Here is a 19,081-nt window from a genome sequence, read left to right as displayed (position 1 = left end):
ACACAAAGGGGACATCTGCAATACTTTCAACAGTAAATATAAAAATTTTTTTTTTAATTTTTTTGATAAATAATAAAAAATATAAGTAATTCAATAAGGAAACAAACCCCAAAAAATAAATAAATTGCAACTGGAGATTGTGGGAGAAAGGGAAATTCAGAGTACAGCTGCACAGTATTTCCTCAGGCTCGTCCCTGCCACTATCTTCCCCGAAGGAATTCCCAAACGCCCTGGGCCGGAGAGCAAACCCCGAAACTCCGAGAAGCCCCACCCCTGAGCCCAGGGAGGCGGGGCCCTCCCTCCCATCCACCAATCGGAAGTCGCGTCCCCCGTCTGCCCCCTGGAGAGCAACCTTGCCCCCCGCCCGCTTTCACCTTTTACGACAGTTTTCCGGCCCAGGTTGCGGCGCCACTGCCGAGTGTTCTGGGTGCCCGTGCGCGGACCTTTGGTCCCCGCTGGCGGCGCCCTTGCTTTCTGGTAGCGGCGGGGAGCTGGTGGCCGCGGCCTTCTGGGCTGGGATGAACCGCGCTCTCGGCGGAGGCAGGGGAGCCGAGCCGGAGCCATGGTGAGTGCGGCCTTGCGGGTCCTGGGCGATCCCGGGCCAGATCTCACCCTCAGCTCGCGGCTGGGAGGGGAGCCGCGGTGTGTCCCTCGTGCGACTGTGGGCCGGGGTCGGCCTCGGACTCTCACTGTCCGGGAGGCAAAGCTGGGCTCGCCCCGCGCGAGCCTGTGCTCCTCCTCGGCCCTCCTGCGGGGGCACGAGCCCCCGGCCCGCCGCCTTCCCACCCGCCGCTCGTAGTGGAAACGCATTGGACCCTCCCGTCTTCCCCCAGCACGTCCTCGCAGGACTTGCTCCACTTTGCTCTCTGTCCTCCTGGCCTTGCTGAACCCTCTTTGCGCCTCTCCGTCCGCAGCCTTGAGGCGGGACGCTGCCCAAAGTGCTGTGAAAAGCTCGGCTCCTCGTTAAGCCGACTTTAACGTGGAAGTGCGTCCTGAGAAATTTACAGGAACCATCCGTAGACAGTTTCTCAGCGGCAGCTTTGTTTTCCTTTTGCCTTGAACTTGAATGTAACTTCATTTGCTCTGAGGTGAGAGAGGTTTTCAAAGCGAGGGAAATCATCCTTTTTTTTTTTTTTCCCCCTAACGTGGTGAAATTTCGCAATGCCTTGTATGTAAAAGTTGTAGTGGTTTTAAAGGATTATTGGGCAGAATATTTACACCCTAAAAGGTGTTTCTCCCGTTGAAGTAAAACTTGTAAAGAGTTGGGATGGGAGCATGGGTGTGATGGGGAAGGGTGGGGATTAGAGAAGTAAAATATCTACTCTGCTTCCCCTTACCAGGCCAGTACAGTGGTAGCAGTTGGATTGACCATTGCTGCTGCAGGATTTGCAGGTTGGTTTGTGGTTTGGGGATGGAAGTGAAGTAGGGGAGGTTGAGGACTTTCTAATTATCCTATTACTTTTGTTTTTAGGCCGTTATGTTTTGCAAGCCATGAAGCATATGGAGCCTCAAGTAAAACAAGTTTTTCAGAGTCTACCAAAATCTGTAAGACTTCCTAAACATCTTTGCTAATTCTTTGCTGCCTGTATATGAAAACTAGAATTACATTTAAAGAGGGTAAATTTCCAAACATCTATGACGTTCTAAGTGATTACTTTGAGGGTCCCTCTTTTGCTTTCTACAAGGAGAGTTTAGAAGTTCTGAACTTTGTAGGTGCTACCCTAAAGAGTCAAATTTTGTGTGTAGCAGAATTGGGACAGAGGTGTTAACAATTCTGGCATCATGGGAGTTAATATCACTTTATTGTTGACACATTATTAACTTCAGCATTATCTGTCCACATCCCTCCTGCCACCTTGCATCACACACACAGGAATCTAGGGCTCTGAAGGTTGATCCATTTTTACTGTGTGGTCCTGGCACTCCCTAACATCCTTGGGAAGCACTGCAGTTTACTAGGCTATAGAAGATGACTGGATGGGATGTAACGATCATACCTTCTGTGGTCACAGATCAGAATGAATATGGCTGTGACAGCTTGCTGAGCATCATGATTGAAAAGAGGGTGATGGTAGGCTTTACAAATATTTCTTACATAACAAGGTCAGAAGACCTAATAGCCTGATTTTTCTCCTTATATGTATCTTAATTTGAACCACTTGTCTTAAAGATCTCTAAATCCCATTGAGGGACTTGTTCTACAACACAGTCATACTATGAGATGAAATTTTTATGTAGAACATGGCTAACTTTTGGAATCTTCCCTTCACTCCCAGAAAAAACTGGCTTTGAGGCACTGTTCTTTTGTCTTCTATTCAAGACAAGTTTAGGTTGTGTAGAAAAAAAAAGGATACTTAATGATCATTAAAATACTTGTTGCTACTTATTAAGCTAAAATACAAATTATCGGAAATGTCTTAGTTTTCCTGCTAATTCTATGGACATTTACAGACATTTTTTAGCAACTCTCAGTTTATTCTAATAATCTTTTCTTACTAATGCATTTCCTCTTTCAGGCCTTCAGTGGTGGCTATTACAGAGGTGGGTTTGAACCCAAAATGACAAAACGAGAAGCAGCATTAATACTAGGTGTAAGGTAAAATAACTTCTAGTAATTTTTATATTTTCTACAACTCTAGAGCTATTAATAAATGTAAGAAAGACCTTCCTTCATTAGGAAGGAATTATTTGTATCATGTCTATTTTAACATCTAAACACTCCCAACAAAATTCCAATGAGAAGGCACACTGGCACATAAGCACTTTTTAATTCATTGAAAGATAAATGTGCAACAGATAACAATACTCAGTGTTGTTCTCTATAAGTTTTTGTGGGGGAATTCTGCCATCATTTCCACATACTTAAACATTCTTTCCAATAAAAGGACTGTTGAAATAAATATTATCAAGCTCTATTAAATTTTCGAGAATTCTAATTTTTCTAAGGAACTGTTTACTTCCAATTCAAAATATTCATCTTGTGTGATAGGGAAGAGGTTCCTAAACAGAGTTTCACATTGTTGTGTTGATTTATTTCAGTTTTGCATCTTTACCAGTAATTGCCCTTTATGGTATATACAATTTTTTATGTGATCCAGAAGTAGTCTGAAATAATACCTTTTCCTTTTTAAATTAGCCCTACTGCCAATAAAGGAAAAATAAGAGATGCTCACCGACGAATTATGCTGTTAAATCACCCAGACAAGGGTAAGTAGTCATTAAACTCTTCATATGCATGTTGTAGTGACTTTGTAATAGTTATTAGTGGGATAATTTATATCGAATTCTTGTCTTATAATGAAGTGCCTAAATCTGTGTGTGAGCACTTGTCTCCCAGGCTGGATCCATTTGTCTTGAAAGAATAAATTCTGAGTGAAAAATTTACTTATACAATGATGAGTAGATATCTAATAACTACTAGAATTTGGAAGTAGTGATAAGCATTAACAATGTTTTGAGGATCTGCAATTGTGATAAAATTTGATTTCTAATAGTCAAATTCTCCTGGGGTTTGGACTACATTCTTAAAGGAAATACTCAATTTCAGTTAATGAAACCAAAAGTGTAATTGTTTTAAATTTCTTTAGACCTTTGAACTTGAGATTACATAGTTAGAAACCTATAGAATATATTTATCAGTTTCTGATACACTTCTAAGAAGCTTTAGCTGTGTTGAAGTAATTCCTTGGAAAGCCAAAATATAGACCATAAAATCTACATTATAGTGCTCAACTCCTTTTATAAGGAGAGGCTTTTCATTAAGAGGGCTTTGAGTTAAAACACAGTTGCAATTTTTTGGTATCCGACTGCATAGCCTCTTTTATGAAATTTAGTTTGTATTAACTGGAGGGCTTCTGACTAAAGTCTAGGGTGGAGCCCATAAATTCACATTTCTACCAGTCTCCTTATTGATGCTGATGCTTGTTGGTCTAAGGACCACACTTTGAGAATCACTGCTCCAGCAGATTAGTAGGAAAAAGACTGTATATAACATTGTAAAGGGACAGTAACAGGAAAAGAAAAAATATGAAGGGCAAAAAAAGGATCTAAAGCAAAGTGAGCCCTTTCCAACAAAGCTCAGAAGCCTCTGAGAATATCAAGGTTTTAAAATAACAGAGTATAATAAATTTCTGTTCATTTATGACTTGTAATCATCAGTATTGGTAGGTAACTTACATTATTTCAAAGTTATGTAAGTCTATATAGGCTTTGTGAAATTCTGTTCATCATCAGTTTAAACGTCTTTAAAAGGTGGTTTTGTGAAATCTCACTACCCATTGGTCAAATATATTGCCATATATGTGGTTATCCAGTCGCAGTATCATAATTATTTTTTGGAATACTATTTCTGCTAATTGCATCTCAGATAAAGCATAGGGATCCTTGAAACAAGAATAGCTTTCCATCAAGCAGAAACTGAGACTCCATATTTTTTCTTTTTTCCTATAGGAGGATCTCCTTATATAGCAGCCAAAATCAATGAAGCTAAAGATTTACTAGACGGTCAAGCTAAAAAATGAAGTAAATGTATGGTGAATTTTGTTAGTCACATATATAAAAACAGCTTTTTGTAATAAAATGTCCCAAAGCTACACATTTTAAAAATGATTTAGCACAAACTAAGTCAAAGCCTTGGTATAAGTTTCTTATTTAAATTTGAAGGTTCTAAATCAAATTATAGAATATTTGGAAATTAATGCTCAATAATTATGGATACATACCATTTGAATAGAAATACTGTTCTGTCATTAATCAGTTGGTAAATAATTTGGTATTTACTTCAAGGCCAAGTGAACATGAAAGTCTGCTCTCAAGGAACCCCAATCTGATGAGACCCATACACTAGTAATTAAAATGCAATATGGTACATATTATGATGGAATTAGTACAGGTTGTTATAGTAGCTAGGAGGAAAGACTGTCAAGGTACAGAGAGCTGGTTCATTTGCTTAAGACTGTGAATTTAAGAGTGAGTTTAGCCACAACTCTGACTTAAAAAAATTGATGTCATGTATATCACGGGCAGAATTCAGATTTTATACATTAAAAACTTGATAAAAGAGTATGTCGTTTCTAATCACGAAAATATTTAGTGTATTCAGCTAGCATTTGTAAAAATAATTTTTATATAATCAAGTTTTGCATTTGTTGTGATCAAGCTTAAACATGATTAGCTATACAGATACCCTGATATCAAAATACTTAGCTTGGACTCTTGAGAATTTATACAGTGATATATTTAAACTAGAGGCCTGGTGCATGAAATTTGTGCACTGGTGTTGTCCCTCAGCCTGGACTGTGCCCTCTCACAGTCTGGGACTCCTTGCTCCTTACCTCCCACCTGCAGAGGAGGTGGGAGAGGCTCCCGCCACCACTGTTGTGCTTGGTGAGCCGTGAGCCTGGCTTCTGGCTGAGCGGCACTCCCCCTGTGGGAGTGCACTGATCACCAGGGGGCAGCTCCTGTTTTGAGCATCTGACCCATGGTGGTTAGTGCACATCAGAGCAACCAGTCTTTCTGGTTGTTCCCCCATAATGGTCGCTTAGGCTTTTATTATATAGACTAGAGGCCCACTGCATGAAATTCGTGCAATTGGGGGGGGGGGTGTCCCTCGGCCCAGCCTGCACCCTCTCCAATCTGGGACCCCTTGGGGGATGTCCGACTGCCGGTTTGGGCCCCGATTCCACAAGGATCGGGACTAAACCGGCAGTTGGACATCCCTCTCACAATCCAGGACTGCTGGCTCCTAACCGCTCACCTGCCTGCCTGCCTGCCGGCCTGATTGCCCCTAACCGCTTCTGCCTGTAAGCCTGATTTCCCCCTAACTGCTCCCCTGCCGGCCTGGTAGCCCCAAACTGCCCTCCCCTGCCAGCCTGATCTCACCCCCAATTGCCCTCCCCTGCCGGCCTGATCTTGCCAACTGCCCTCCCCTGCTGGCGTGATGGCCCCCAACTGCCCTCCCCTGCCAGCCTGATCTTGCTCCCAACTGCCCTCCTCTGCCAGCCAACTTGGTTCTGATTACTCTGTTTCTATGCCAATGTCAAAAGCTCTGCCTCCTAGGCAGCCATTGGCTTCTCACAGTTGACCCAGATTTGGTTCTGATTGGTTTCTATGCCAGTCCATCTCTGGGCCTATCAACAGGGTCTGATCAGAAAGGTGGGGCTGATCAGCAGCCATGGTGGGGGCCTGGAGAGAAATGGAGGCATGGCTGCTGACCAGGCCCAGAGCTAAAGAGAGGGGCAAGTGCTGGTCAACAGCTGCCACAGAGGCTACAGATCAGACCCTGCTTCTCTCTTCAGGCCTCTCTCTGGGCCTGATTTGCAGCCCTCTCAGCAGGCAGTGCTGGGTCACCATGCCTGCAGTTGGTCGAGCCTCCCGGTTGTTGGGGATGTGACGGACCCAGGGGGGTGGGGTTGGGGCCCCTCAGCCCAGCCTGCACTCTTGGACCCCTCGGGGGACGTTCAACTGCCTAAATTGGCAGTCGGACATCCCTCTTGCAATCCAGGACCACTGGCTCCTAACCGCTCGCCTGCCTGCATGCCTGATACCCCTAACTACCTCTGGCCCCACACCCGGGACCCAGGCTTTTTGCCCTCTGGCTGGCCACAGGCACTCAGAACCCGGGCGGCTCCCCCCCCCCCCCCCCGTGCCTGGCTCTGGCTTTATCTGGAAGGACATCCAATCTGGTCTAATTAGCATATTACCCTTTTATTAGTATAGATGTTAACCAAAGGACTTATATAAAACACCCAAGGGAAATAGCTAGTCTGTGGTCTCTGGCAGTACTTGTATTTAGCTTTAAGATGATAATGTATGCTACCTACCATCTAAATTTTATGAAGCAATCTTAAAGTTCTTATTAATGGAGAATATAAACTTTCAAGGTCAAAATAATGGAGGTAATATTTAGTGTTGGAATGTGTTTAGGGGAATTTCAAAATTGGGGTATATCTGCTTTTGGTTTGAGTATAATAAGGCAGCCATGGCTTTTTGTGTAGGATAAATTGTTACTCCCAGAGGGAAGGGGTATGAGGTACAGTTGATTTGTTATTCATAGTAGCTATGTTCTATAAAGTCACAAAATAATGAAACGTTGTTCCTAGGGTAAATACTGGTTCCGAGTAAGCCTCTGGTCACATTCTAATCAACCAGTTAATATAAAACCTTGTTTTATGTGTTTTCGTTTAAAGACACCTTATGTGATATATTGTTGATTCCTTAACACTTAACTCACAGCCAATACCACTCATGGAGGTACATCGGTTTTCTTGTGTTTGGGAACATTAGGCAGCACTTCCCTAAGCTCGGGTGTCATCTTAAACAGGGAAATCACCAATAAAAAGCACAAAGATTGAAAAAAATTAGGCACTAAATCATTAAAAGGATACTTGTTTACAGTATGAAAACAAGGCTTTTTTTTTTTTTTTTTTTTTTGTACATCAGGTGTTTCAAAATTTTCACCACTCTGCGTGTCCACAAATGACCAGGAAAGCACATCAAGTGTTGATTTTGGGGTAACAAATTTTAGTGAGTAGGTCAATATGCAAATGAGGAATCTGCTAGTAATGAGAATCAACTATATTTTGGATTGCTAACCCTTTATTTCAAACCTTGGACTACTAAAAAAAAAAGTTTCTAGGACCAAGAGCTTTAAAGAAAAGAGTATCAATTAAAATTTAAACGCAATTTTTTAAAAGACAAGTATAAAGTGTAATAATATGCCAACAGGCAATCAAGCATGAACTGTAAAAAGGAAAACTTCATGTAGGTATGCCTTTTGAGTAAATAGCATACCTGTTTTATCCCTTTGCACTCGCTTGCTTTTTTTCTCGATTCCTTTATTCTACTCGGGATTTAATTTTTTAAATACCCCAGATTTTACAAAGTGCAGCAGAATAAAAAACTGGAGTTTCTTTTCATACAAACTTATTTGGATTTTTTTATATTTCAAATTATTGATACATTCAAAGAGTAATTTTAATCTTGACATCCGAGTGCAAAAGGTTAAGACAATAGACAGTAGGAACCACTTTAATACTAAGCACAACAGCACATTTTTCTTTCATATCAGCTTTGTTTCCTCTACTTACCTTTATCAAGTAGAAGAATCCATATTTCATTGAAGGCTATTAGGAAAACCTCTACCGTTTTTCTTGGGAGAAAAAAGTGTCATCTATGTAGGCTCTAGATCAGCGGTCGCCAACCAGTGGTCCACGGACCAGTAGTGGTTCGTGAGGTCCAAAGGTTGGCAACCGCTGGTTTAAGGAAACCCTTGGAGCAGCGTCACCAACCAGTGGTCCACAGACTGAAGTCCGGAAGGTTGACGACTACTGCTCTAGATCATAAAGGGTAAAGTGATGGAAGTATGATCTGTATCTTTTTAATAGTGTTTTCTTACAAAAATTTGATGTAAAATGTTAACATTAGCTACTTACAATGAGCCAGCATTTTCCCAGTAAAGGTCCTCACCTAAAGTCCTCGATAAGTTCCCCAACTTTTAAGTGAAATAACATATAACAAAACTAATTTTACCATAGGCTATTGATATAAACAAGAGTTGAGTTCCTGTCGCATCTTAGCACTATAACATTAAACGAAACATTAAGGACCTACTGTACCTCAAAAGTATTTATTTAGTACATTTTAGAAGGAAAGTGAAGTTTAGTGAGGTTAAGTAACTTGCCCCAAGCAACATGCTGAGTGAAAACGCTGATTTTTCTCAAGGTTCCGTGCTGTTAAAACCTCAGCAGTGTGGTACCTTTCACAAATCTGATAACCCAGATGTTTTTCTTGGTAGTAGAGAGGTGAGTCTGGTACTTGTCATTACACATCTAGCTTGGGGCCTTTTTGTAAGATGGTATTAAGGGGAGGAAGGAATAGTTTAGTACAACACTAACAGAATAAGAGGTGCAGGGAGTCAAACTTCTGCAATAAGAGGCAGGCAACTTTGAGCCAGCCATCTGTGTGCTTAGGGCTTTGCTTCCTCATCTGTTAAGAGGAAAAAGAATGGCCAACTTGAAAAGTATGAGGATCCCTCCACATTTTATGGATAGGGAAAAAGCCAGAGCAAATATTTGAGGTAACACAACTAGCAAAATTATAATTAAGCCCTGGGTATCTTCTCTTATTGTGTTAATTAGTAATTTGGTTCTCAATAGATATTTTAGCCTTCACTGGGCCTCTGCATTGACATTAGATGACCCCTACATTACACTTTATAAAAACTGGTGATGAAAGTGGGCTGTAATGAAGTGGTCCTCAAATATAAAGCTTTTCCCACTCTTAGAATTTCAAGCAAATTCTTTGCCTTCAAGTATTTTCCAAATAATGGGTACTTATAGAAGCATTTAATGAGAAAAATAGTTTAGTTATTCCAGAAGACTCAAACCATTCAACAAACAGTTGAGAACTTACATGAAAATACTTGTATTCCACCTATTTTCATGTAACATTATTTAGAATGCTAGTTTTTTTGGTTATATAAAAAACCCTGAATTGAAGGTAACCTTGGGTACCAGGAAACTTAAAATGATTGTAAGCTGCTCTGTGTTATTGACACTGTTCAGAGTGCTGTATATCTGCTTGGAGCCAACTGCTGCCTTAGCAACAGCATACAGGAAGGAAGAGCGTCTATCCTATGTTACTTATTATTCCTCACCCAATGAGGACATAGTCTGGTGTTAAGGTATAATCTGGAACATGTTAACACTTGCTGTTACCTTAGTGGTGTCAATTAATGGAATTTCAAATATAATACTTATGTGACATTTTTCTTAACCTGAAAACAGCAAGTTGAAAAATGGAGCTCAAAGAAGTTGAGGCATAAGCTCCAGGTAACAATGAAGTATAAAATGATTTTACCAGAAAACTTATAGAAAAATTTTTGTAATAAAGTCTCTAAAGTAGAAAATTAATAGTTACATTTGACAATAAAATAACAAGGGTATAAAACATTCAGAAAATATCCCTGTGATTTCACCCCCCAAAAAATCCTTCCAATCCCTAAAAACACAAATACTGGAACTGCAAGACTGGGAATGTCAGTGAAAAATAATTTTGGCCTTGCTTTTGATATCCTTTAGATTGCATAACAGCATAGTTGGAAATGTCTGGGATGGACACATATAAAAAACACCATTTTAATTTGCTATACTAATTGTTGAGAGTACTTGGAAAATGGTCAAGTGTCACACATATGAATAGACTAGTCACACATATGAATAAACTCAAGTTACATTCATATTGGAAAGAACCTTAAGAGATTAGGTAGTCCATCCCTCTCTAAGATGAAATACAGAAAAAGTTAGAAGACAGTAAATCCCATTCTGTACTTACATATACATCTTTTCAAACTCTCAAAGAAATAGGTAAGCAAACTGACCGATAGAATTTCTCTTATAAAAAGCTGCATTATAGTTTATCCAGGAGCATCATTATGCACCATATTTTGTTACTTGAAATAGTAATGCAGATGAATCGGACTATAAAGTGTTCCACTAATAACCCTTTTTAAAAACAAAATTAATACGTATTTCCTTATAAGGTTATACTAGTATGTACCACTGTCATCCAGGAATTTGGGGTTTTGATTAGACTACTGTTGAATGGATTTCTAGAGTAAATGATTATACTTAACCACTTGTCAAAAGTTTAGGTTTATCATGGATTGTAAGTTACTACTATGCATTCAAGTGCACATCCTAATAAAGAACTAAAATTTTAAGAATAAGGGTGAACAAATGCCAGATAACCTTATAAAAGGGTATAGGGGATCCAAACCGTAATAGTAAAGATAGGAAGACTGAATGGAACTTCACAACATCCTTTTTTTGGCCTTTAATAATTTTGCCAAACCTACAGATAACCAGTTCACGTTCCTGGAGGTCTTCTAGAAAAATTAAGAGTGTAAAAGTAACTTTCCTTTACACACCCAATCATGTGATATAGGACTTAATGCATTATGGTCAGTTTTCTATTCATCTGTCCTTAGACTGAGCTCACTGTAGGCATAGCCTATGAGAATGATACCTTTTAACCTATAAAAAAAAAACCCTGTAAATCTATTTACAGAGGACACAAATGGTACTATTTCCCAAATCTAACTGCAACATTCAGTTAACATGCCAACTTTGCAAAAGACCCTTCTTCGGTTAAACACTAGACTCTTGGCTATAAAAATACCAGACATAAAGGTGATGGATCACAGCCAAAAGAATGGCTGAAACAGAGATCCATAATACAAGAGTAAACCACCAGTTACTTTTGCCTCCTTCCTCACTAGTTTAGCGTTTCCCTGTTCTTTGAGCTTGCCTATACATAAGTTTTCCCTGTTCTTTAGTTTGCTTGCCTATATATACCTGTACTTAAAAAAAAAATTACATTTAAGCAACCTTCCTTAGGCTTATCCTCAGCAATGTCTCAGGTAAGTTTCCATAAAGTCACCAGCAGTTTGATGTGCTATTTCCCTTAATTTCACATTAAAAAAGGTAATGCCAAACCCATGAATCCTAGGCTTTCGAAAGTTTTGGGAAAAGCAGACCATTTTTGCCTCCACATCATCTCAGCTCCCACTTCATGACTTAGTTCAATTTCACGTGTGCTGGCACATATTTGAGCTGCACAAGACCTTTAGAATAGTTTCTTGCTTGAGTATCTGTTTGTGAATAGTTAATTTCTCCCATAGCAACCAACATCTAATTTAATAGCCTAAAAAGATGCACCCCTCTCAAAACAAGTTTGGAAATCTACCTGAACCAACAATGGTTCTCTTTGGGGAGTGGGCTTTTCATTTCTGAACCTGAGCATGTACTATTTACCCCCCCCCAAAAGCCTATCAGGATTCTTCAACATATATTTTTTAAAGGACAAAACATTGGGTTTAGTCACTTATAAAATAATGAAATCTTATTACCTATTTCCGGGAATATGGTTATCAGTTGTACTCTAAAGCACTGCTTGGGCTAGCTATACCCACTTTCTAAGGTGGTCTCTTCTTTCTTCCTTTCCCATGGAAACAATCTTTATGGAAGGACTTTAGTGAATCTGTTCTACGTGAAAGAAAATGAAAAATCTTTTTTTTTTTTCTTATACCACATTCACCAATTTGGGGATTAATGAACATATTTCTCATAACTCATAGTTAATCTGTAAACCTATTACTGAAGAGAACTAAGAAAAAAAAGGCCAACAATTTTACTTGCTTCTAACATTGATGGATAAAAATACATTTGTGTGTAAATTTTTAAAAACTAGGATATGAAATGACTTCATATTGCTATTTAATGTGCAAGGACTGACTATTCACAACACACCTTACTTTTAAAAATCTGTTAGGGTTTTATAAAAGAGCATTTAATAACATCACATCTTATCCTCAACAATAGGTTTAAGTGCTAGGGTTATGTACACTGACCTGGCAATTACTACAATTTTAACTATACCCTGAATTCTCCTTCAATAATTATAAACTAAAAGTACATTTTTATGCACATAAAAAATTAACACAAGTTATGCACATAAAAACAAGATACCAAATGACAAAAAGGGCTTTCTTGCTCAGTGGAGCTAAACTTTCCCATAAATCCACAATTGTTGTATATGACCTCACAATTAGCTTCATAAATTGTTACTTTTTGCAACACACTTAGTGTGAAAGTCTTCATCTTCCTAAATTAAGCCATCTGGCTAGAATATATACAAAAAATACAATCATTCATATGAGAATCTTCAAAACTATTTCCATGAGAATAAAAAAAATCAAACCAGTGGCTTATTCCATATTTTAAAATTGTTCATACTTCTTTATAAAAATAATTTTAAATAAAGGCAAAAAATTCTAGATTTTACCCCACTGCCCTCCAAATTTGATTACAATTTTATGTTCCAGAGGTTTTCCTAAATCAAATGTATGATCAATTCCCTAAGCCATTCTATTCTAACAGATTAAATTTTAATTGCTAAGACTTCAGAGGATTCATCACAAAATGATTAACTGACCAATTAGTAGTTTGATATTATTTATGAGCAAGTATAAATGCTTTTTAAAAAGCAATCAGGATACTATTCTAGGCCTCTAAGTAGCTCCAACTACTTTGCAACAGTGGGTATAAAAAGTAGAAAGTTAAAAATCAGCAAATGGAAGATCAAAGTTTATTTACTACCTGCATACAAAAACATATTGCACATCAAACAACCAAAATAAAAAAAAAAAAAGAAAAAGAAAAACGGGGGAAAAAAGAAAAAAATAAGAAAAGGAAAAGATATTCTACTGAAGACTAACATGTAGTTTACACAGAATAAACCTTCTGGAAAGTGATCTTTTCAGTAGTTCAGGTTATGTCTGAATGGACATGACTAATTCACCTTAGTGTTTTAACTAAAGCTATGTTTGATTTTTAAATACTGTACACTTTAATAAATAAACCAAACAAAGCCTCAATATAGAACAGTCACTGCCAATATCACCCAGTGTCCCTGCAGATGAGAGAGTTTAACAAATGTATTCCAGTGGTCTGCAGATTTTCCTCTACATACAGCATTTTAAAAACACATCAAAACAGACCAGTTTCCAGACTAAACTAATGAAGAAATTACAATTCAGTGCAAAATATTTTAGACTGCATTTCAACTCTAGTTTTCCTCAGGTGAAGAAGTGGTTGCATATTAAAAATGTAACAAAAGCAGCTAATGCTTTCATAAAGAATATTATGTCAGGGATCCCACCCCACCCACCTCCCCCCATCTCTGCCATATTTTGAAAACAAAATAACATTTCCTATAGCCAGCAACTTTTTTTAATGTTACATATACTATTCTCAAGGCACATCTGATGATATATTTTATAACACAGTAGGTGTCAAAGTATGTTTAACATATGATTTCTTCAGGATCCCTCCCCTTTCTGAATTCCAAATGGAGGAACTGAAAGTGCGATGTAAAGACTGGCGATCCATATTCTATCTTTGGCAAGCTGTACAAGCACTATTGTAAAATGTAATGTAAAAGAACTGTAAACTAGGAACTTCTTCAGTTTATGAAACACCATTCAGGACTGCTGCTTCTTGAGTGTTTTCTTCTTTTAAGGTATTAATCTTTTCTTCTCCTGGAGTACGCTGTAGCTTAGAAATTTCATCGCCAGAAGCACTAGTTGGGCCATTTATTGCCTTTTCTGAAGGACCATGCTCTTCAATCACATCTTTTGCCTGCCAAAGGGAGACAACTTTTTCAACTTCTTTATAAATAAAATCTATAGCTGAGGAGGAAAATAGCTACATAAACAATAATTAGCTAATAAATAATTTTAGTTTGATATAATGGATCAAATAATTCAAATATTCTTAAAGTTCAAAACAAATACCAATATACTCTACCTCTCTGGGTATTTCAACTCTTTGTTTTTAGTACCTAGAGGTACCTAGATTACTGAATATGTAATAATGTACTTGATTACTGAAAATTTGTACCTAATTTTATTTTAACCAGTTGAAAGCTCACCTTGTAAAAGATATAGTTAATACCCTAAGTAAAGCAAATAATCGCCTACTTTACTCACCTTTTTAAAAACTCAGTTACATATAAATCCTTTAAAGCATTAAAAGAATTGAAACTTAAAGGTCTAGATCCATCACTGAGAAGAGATATGTAACCTATTGCTCCCCAAATTAAGCAATAGTCTTTATGCCCAATATCTTTGGGCAGACTGAGCTTTACAAATGCTATTTAGAGTTCTAACGGAAAAGTATTTCAGGCTCAAGCATGCATTCTATCTTCAGTTACCTGGGGCCAACAACAAACTCAATAGTAGTCTTTAACTAAAATAGTATTTGTTTAGTTGGGGGGAAACAAGCGATCATACAGAAAGTTAAGTAAAAATAGCGCTAAACCATACCAGGGGGGTAAAAAAAAAAGCAACAAAACCTACAGTTTAAATTCTCCTTACCATTTCTTTCTTGTTTTTAGCCAAAGTTTCCCTTGGGAGGTTTCTTTGTCTGCTCTGAGACTCAGCTCTAGAAATATAATCTGCAACTGTGACTGTTGAAGATGAGAAAAAAATTACAGGTGTTGAAAAATATGTTTAAAGTTTATTGATGGATAAAGAGTAATTTTACTTTTAAAATAAACTAATGGTGGGTTACCCAATTTCAAGTTTTTCTTAAGATGGGTAACACCTCCAACCAAAAACAGCTTGAAAAATGTGCCTGCAACTTAGCAATAACAATAAAAAGTTTTAAGCTGGAGATCGAGGAAGCCTGGATTAATGTCCTCTTTCACACGAATCCAGCCATTTACTTCCGGTTGAGTCTACGGCTGTGGCATAAGTTTGATATAGAAATCCACAACCAAGAATAGAAAAACAGTATTCTAAGCCTAGACAGTATTTGGGGGGGAAATGGGGCAAGTCTGGTATAAATCATGGGGTGGTGTACTTTAATTTGAAAATTTCATATAAGATGTAAAAAGTTACTCAAATATTAGCTCTCTTATTTTTTTAAAAACACAAGAAATCCAAGTGTGGTATTTTATGGTTCCTTTTAAACATTCCACACTAGAAACCATTCTGAGTGATCGACAATAAAAAACTACAAAGCAAACTAAAGATGACAGAAAGCCACCCTAAAAATGTAAACACTGATCATGGTGAAAGGCCACCATAAATTTACTAACCACTCCCTCCTCACTTTGCCAATCTTTCAATCTTTTGAGGGACTGAGGTGTGCGTGTGTGTTTGCAAGTAGGTGGATGGCAGCAGTAATCTAGGGAAAAGATTAATCTGACCTCACGTCCTACTTACTGCCAACCCATTACCACAATTGACCTCTTGTCTACAGGTACTCTGGGCTAGTCCAACTTTATGTCTCAATCCTCTCTCTCTCTGAAGGCTTGCAACTTAGAATTCACATATTTGAAAAAATAACAAAATAATCATTCTCTTTCTTTGGAAGAATTATTTTCTATCAGAAACTGGTGAAGAAAAATCCCTAATTATAGTGAAATATAGTGTATTTTAAATTATGGGAGCAAATTAATTACATAAAGAATGAAAAATCAAGTAAATGTCTAATTAGTCACTAGTTAGGAGGAGAATTGCTTTATCGGGTTCAAATTTTATGAAAATAAATCATTTTGATGTTATATAAAACCATTTATTTACAATTCATTTTTTCTTAATCATAAATTGACATGCTAATACTTTTATAAGACCCAAGAACTGTCTAAAAGTATTAGATGAAAGTTTTAAAAGCTCAAAGAAACAATGTAATTCAGAACTAATACATATCATTTATTAGAAATACCACTAAAGATGTTTCTTGTCTAAAACTGCTTCTTCCAAATTAGAAGAAACTCAGTGTACTCATTTTGGAGCTTTAAAAATAATTTAAATTCACTGTTAATGAATTATAAATACATTTAACAATGGTTTCCAAAATTGGGGAGGGGGGGGGGTACTATCAAATCCACTTCATTGTTATGTCTACATACCTGGTGATAAAACCATTTTAGGAATTATTCTAATTTGGGAAGCACCTTAATAATTAAATTCATTATGTTTCTATAATTCAGTCCTCAGTGATACTTGAAGAACTCATCTACTTGGAAACCCTGACAATTATGTACAGATATAGAATAATATACTTTAATATACTTTATCAATTAAATTAAGAGGCACTTAGTTGGAAAGGTAAAAACTTACCAGTGCCCCTCCTTTCCCATAAGGGGAGGTAAAAACCAAAACAAATTCTGTTGATTAAAAAAAACAAACAAAACCCCTATCTATATCCGGTCTTTAAAATACAAGCCACTTAGAAGTTCAATACAGATTAATAGATATTTAAAATATCTAGGGGGGAAAAAAACAACAGGCAATTTTGCCACATAATTTGGACTCTAGAATTTCCTCTTAGAGGTCCAAGTTAATCAACTGGACACCACTGTATTGTCACATTCTTAGTAAAGAATATTCATTGTTTAATTAACATTAAGGACAACAGAAATTTTAAGCAAATAGGAACAAATTAAATAATTGTGTATTTAAACGAATGCTGATATTCTTTAGATAGAGGCTGCTTTCCTAGAACTGCTGCAGGGGCAATGAGAAAATGTGTGCTTGTTCTATCTTATTTTGAGTTTTGGGTTTGTTTGTTTTTTTAGGGGGGAATGAGGAGGGAGTAGGGCAGGAATAGGCCAGGGAAAGCAAAGAATTCTAAAGATGAAAAGCAGTTTTCCAAAGAACAGAGTAAAATAAGAATAAATGCAATATGGAACACAAGTTATTAAAAATTCCAAATTACTCAAATATCAATTAATACCATGCAGAAATCTCTGCCTCTTCGTTAACAAAACCACTACATTATTCCTTTTATGTCCACTGATTTAGTAATAAATCACCATCCATTTAGTTAATAAATTACATTGTAATTCATCCTATGATAAGCTCTCATACTGATAGCCTGAATTTTCTTATAAAGTATGGCCAGATATTATATTCACTGCTGTGCCAGCTTAAAAAAAAAGAAATACGATCTCTTGATCTAAAACATATCTCTAACACTAAAGGCAGTGAGTAAAGATGAAAGGGGAAAACAAATATTTTCTGGAAACTTTCTATCTTTGACAATATTTAATTCCTTTTAAATTTACAAATATCTTTAAAGCATAATTTTTTTTTTTCAAGAATAGAAACTAATAGCCTTAATGGGTTTTTCTAAATGTCTCTATAATCACTTAACTTAAAATACTAAAGATAATGGAATTTATATTTCTTAGTTGGGGAAAAACACATGAAAGAATTTGCTCTGGAAAGAATGCAAAATTGATTAGTTTAAAAGGGGTTTATTTGTGAATATACATGTGATTCTCTTACACAGGAAATGGAATTATGTTCAAAATAATATAGACACAACCAACAAGGTTTCTTTGAAGTTACTAAAACATGACTACTTAAAAATTAACATTCTAAAGCTAATAAGTAAGTACTATTAATTTGAATAGTTAGTAGGTGTAGGGAAAAAACATCACACTACAATAAACAAAAACATAACATGCATTCCTCTTATTAGGAAAAAGACATTTTCAAGTATTTTTCTCATTTACACTTTTTTTTAAAAATGTGGGTATTATAAAATTCCCACAAAAATGAGGTGCAAATGCAGATAAGAGTAAGCAGGCACCATGCAAAAGCTCTCCAGTTTTGCCAATCAACCTCAATCACAATCTAACAACATAGTCCCCTGGGATGGCAGGCCCCAACTCAAGTGTGAAGAATCTGCCAAGTGGACAAAATAATGGCCTTCTCAACAGTATTTCATGAAAAAAATTGAGTCATATTAGTTCAATTAGACAGGTTACTAAACATTTACGGTGTCAAGGAAGAATGCATTTTCTTAAGAGTAGTAGTAGTCTTATTAGTTGAGTAAACAATTTATGCAATGCACATCTTGAATATATATGCACACATGTGTATATGTAAGTATAATATATTTAGAAAGCAGACACATGACATTTTTTTTTTCATGCTTATGACCTGGTGTTGTCAACAGGTCCACTCAAGTTACCTGGCTGTCTATCTTCTGCCTGACCCCTGAAACGACGCCTGCGGCTACGATTGCGTCGCTGGGGTTTTTTTTCACTATCATCTGTAATTGCAAAATTTACCATGAACTATTCTGATAAAAACAAAACAAGACAAAAACTTTGTTCCTTCAAAGATTCAAGGAAAGGGAAAGAGAAACTTTCAGTTAAATAGGGAAGACAAAACACATAAATTACTGATAGGAAAATAACTTTTGTAGTTTTAAGCATTCCAAATAGATTTACAAAATGGAATTATCATCTGGAAATTAAGAGGGTTTTAACTCTTAAACAAACTTTCAGACTTAATTTTTAAAATACCATCATTCAGGGAGATCAAATTTTTCCTCTCCAATACAGTTTATTAACCAAAGTTAATGACAGTTTAGCCCTTTGCAAATTAATGCCTATTCAATATACACATTTTCATTAGTGTCATTTATAGTAATGTTTAAAGAGGTAAGCTGAAAGCCCAATTTTGGTTTAGGTACAATAAGAGTATTAAGTGCCTTGCAGT

The 19,081-nt window shown here is 37.0% G+C and overlaps 2 protein-coding genes across 8 annotated transcripts in view; one reads left to right on the top strand and one right to left on the bottom strand.

The window, feature by feature from the left end:
* Positions 1–393: 393 nt before the first annotated feature.
* Positions 394–4,623, top strand: DNAJC19 (DnaJ heat shock protein family (Hsp40) member C19). Of its 2 annotated transcripts, none has more exons than XM_008142346.3 (6): positions 394–565; positions 1,341–1,392; positions 1,472–1,545; positions 2,517–2,596; positions 3,137–3,207; positions 4,450–4,623. In XM_008142346.3, the coding sequence occupies exons 1-6, from the start codon at positions 563–565 to the stop codon at positions 4,518–4,520; spliced, it is 351 nt and encodes a 116-aa protein (XP_008140568.1). In that variant the 5' UTR covers positions 394–562; the 3' UTR covers positions 4,521–4,623. The 2 variants fall into 2 exon arrangements, with proteins under 2 accessions (XP_008140568.1, XP_054569738.1); XM_054713763.1 differs by lacking the exon at positions 394–565 and adding an exon at positions 954–1,088.
* Positions 4,624–13,128: 8,505 nt separating this feature from the next.
* FXR1 (FMR1 autosomal homolog 1) overlaps positions 13,129–19,081 on the bottom strand; it is a 66,524-nt gene continuing 60,571 nt past the window's right edge. For 3 of the 6 annotated variants that reach the window (XM_054713758.1, XM_008142345.3, XM_054713760.1), the window contains 3 exons: positions 18,549–18,629; positions 14,936–15,027; positions 13,129–14,198 (listed from right to left, as the gene is read on the bottom strand). In XM_054713758.1, coding sequence (XP_054569733.1) covers positions 14,028–14,198; positions 14,936–15,027; positions 18,549–18,629 — 344 coding nt within the window. In that variant the 3' untranslated portion in view covers positions 13,129–14,027. The remainder of the gene's footprint in view (positions 14,199–14,935; positions 15,028–18,548; positions 18,630–19,081) is intronic. The other 3 variants (XM_054713759.1, XM_054713761.1, XM_054713762.1) reach the window with 2 other exon arrangements.

Source organism: Eptesicus fuscus, chromosome 3 (assembly GCF_027574615.1).
Source record: "Eptesicus fuscus isolate TK198812 chromosome 3, DD_ASM_mEF_20220401, whole genome shotgun sequence".
In the NCBI taxonomy this organism is placed as follows: Eukaryota; Metazoa; Chordata; class Mammalia; order Chiroptera; family Vespertilionidae; genus Eptesicus; species Eptesicus fuscus.
Note: the sequence above shows the minus strand (reverse complement) of the source record. Positions and strands in the feature narration are given on the sequence as shown.

Excerpts from the sequence above, each read along its gene's own strand:
- DNAJC19 (XM_008142346.3), top strand. Across the intron at positions 1,393-1,471 it reads TGCTGCTGCAGGATTTGCAG|GCCGTTATGTTTTGCAAGCC; the intron begins GTTGGTTTGTGG and ends TTTTGTTTTTAG. Across the intron at positions 3,208-4,449 it reads GTTAAATCACCCAGACAAGG|GAGGATCTCCTTATATAGCA; the intron begins GTAAGTAGTCAT and ends TTTTTCCTATAG.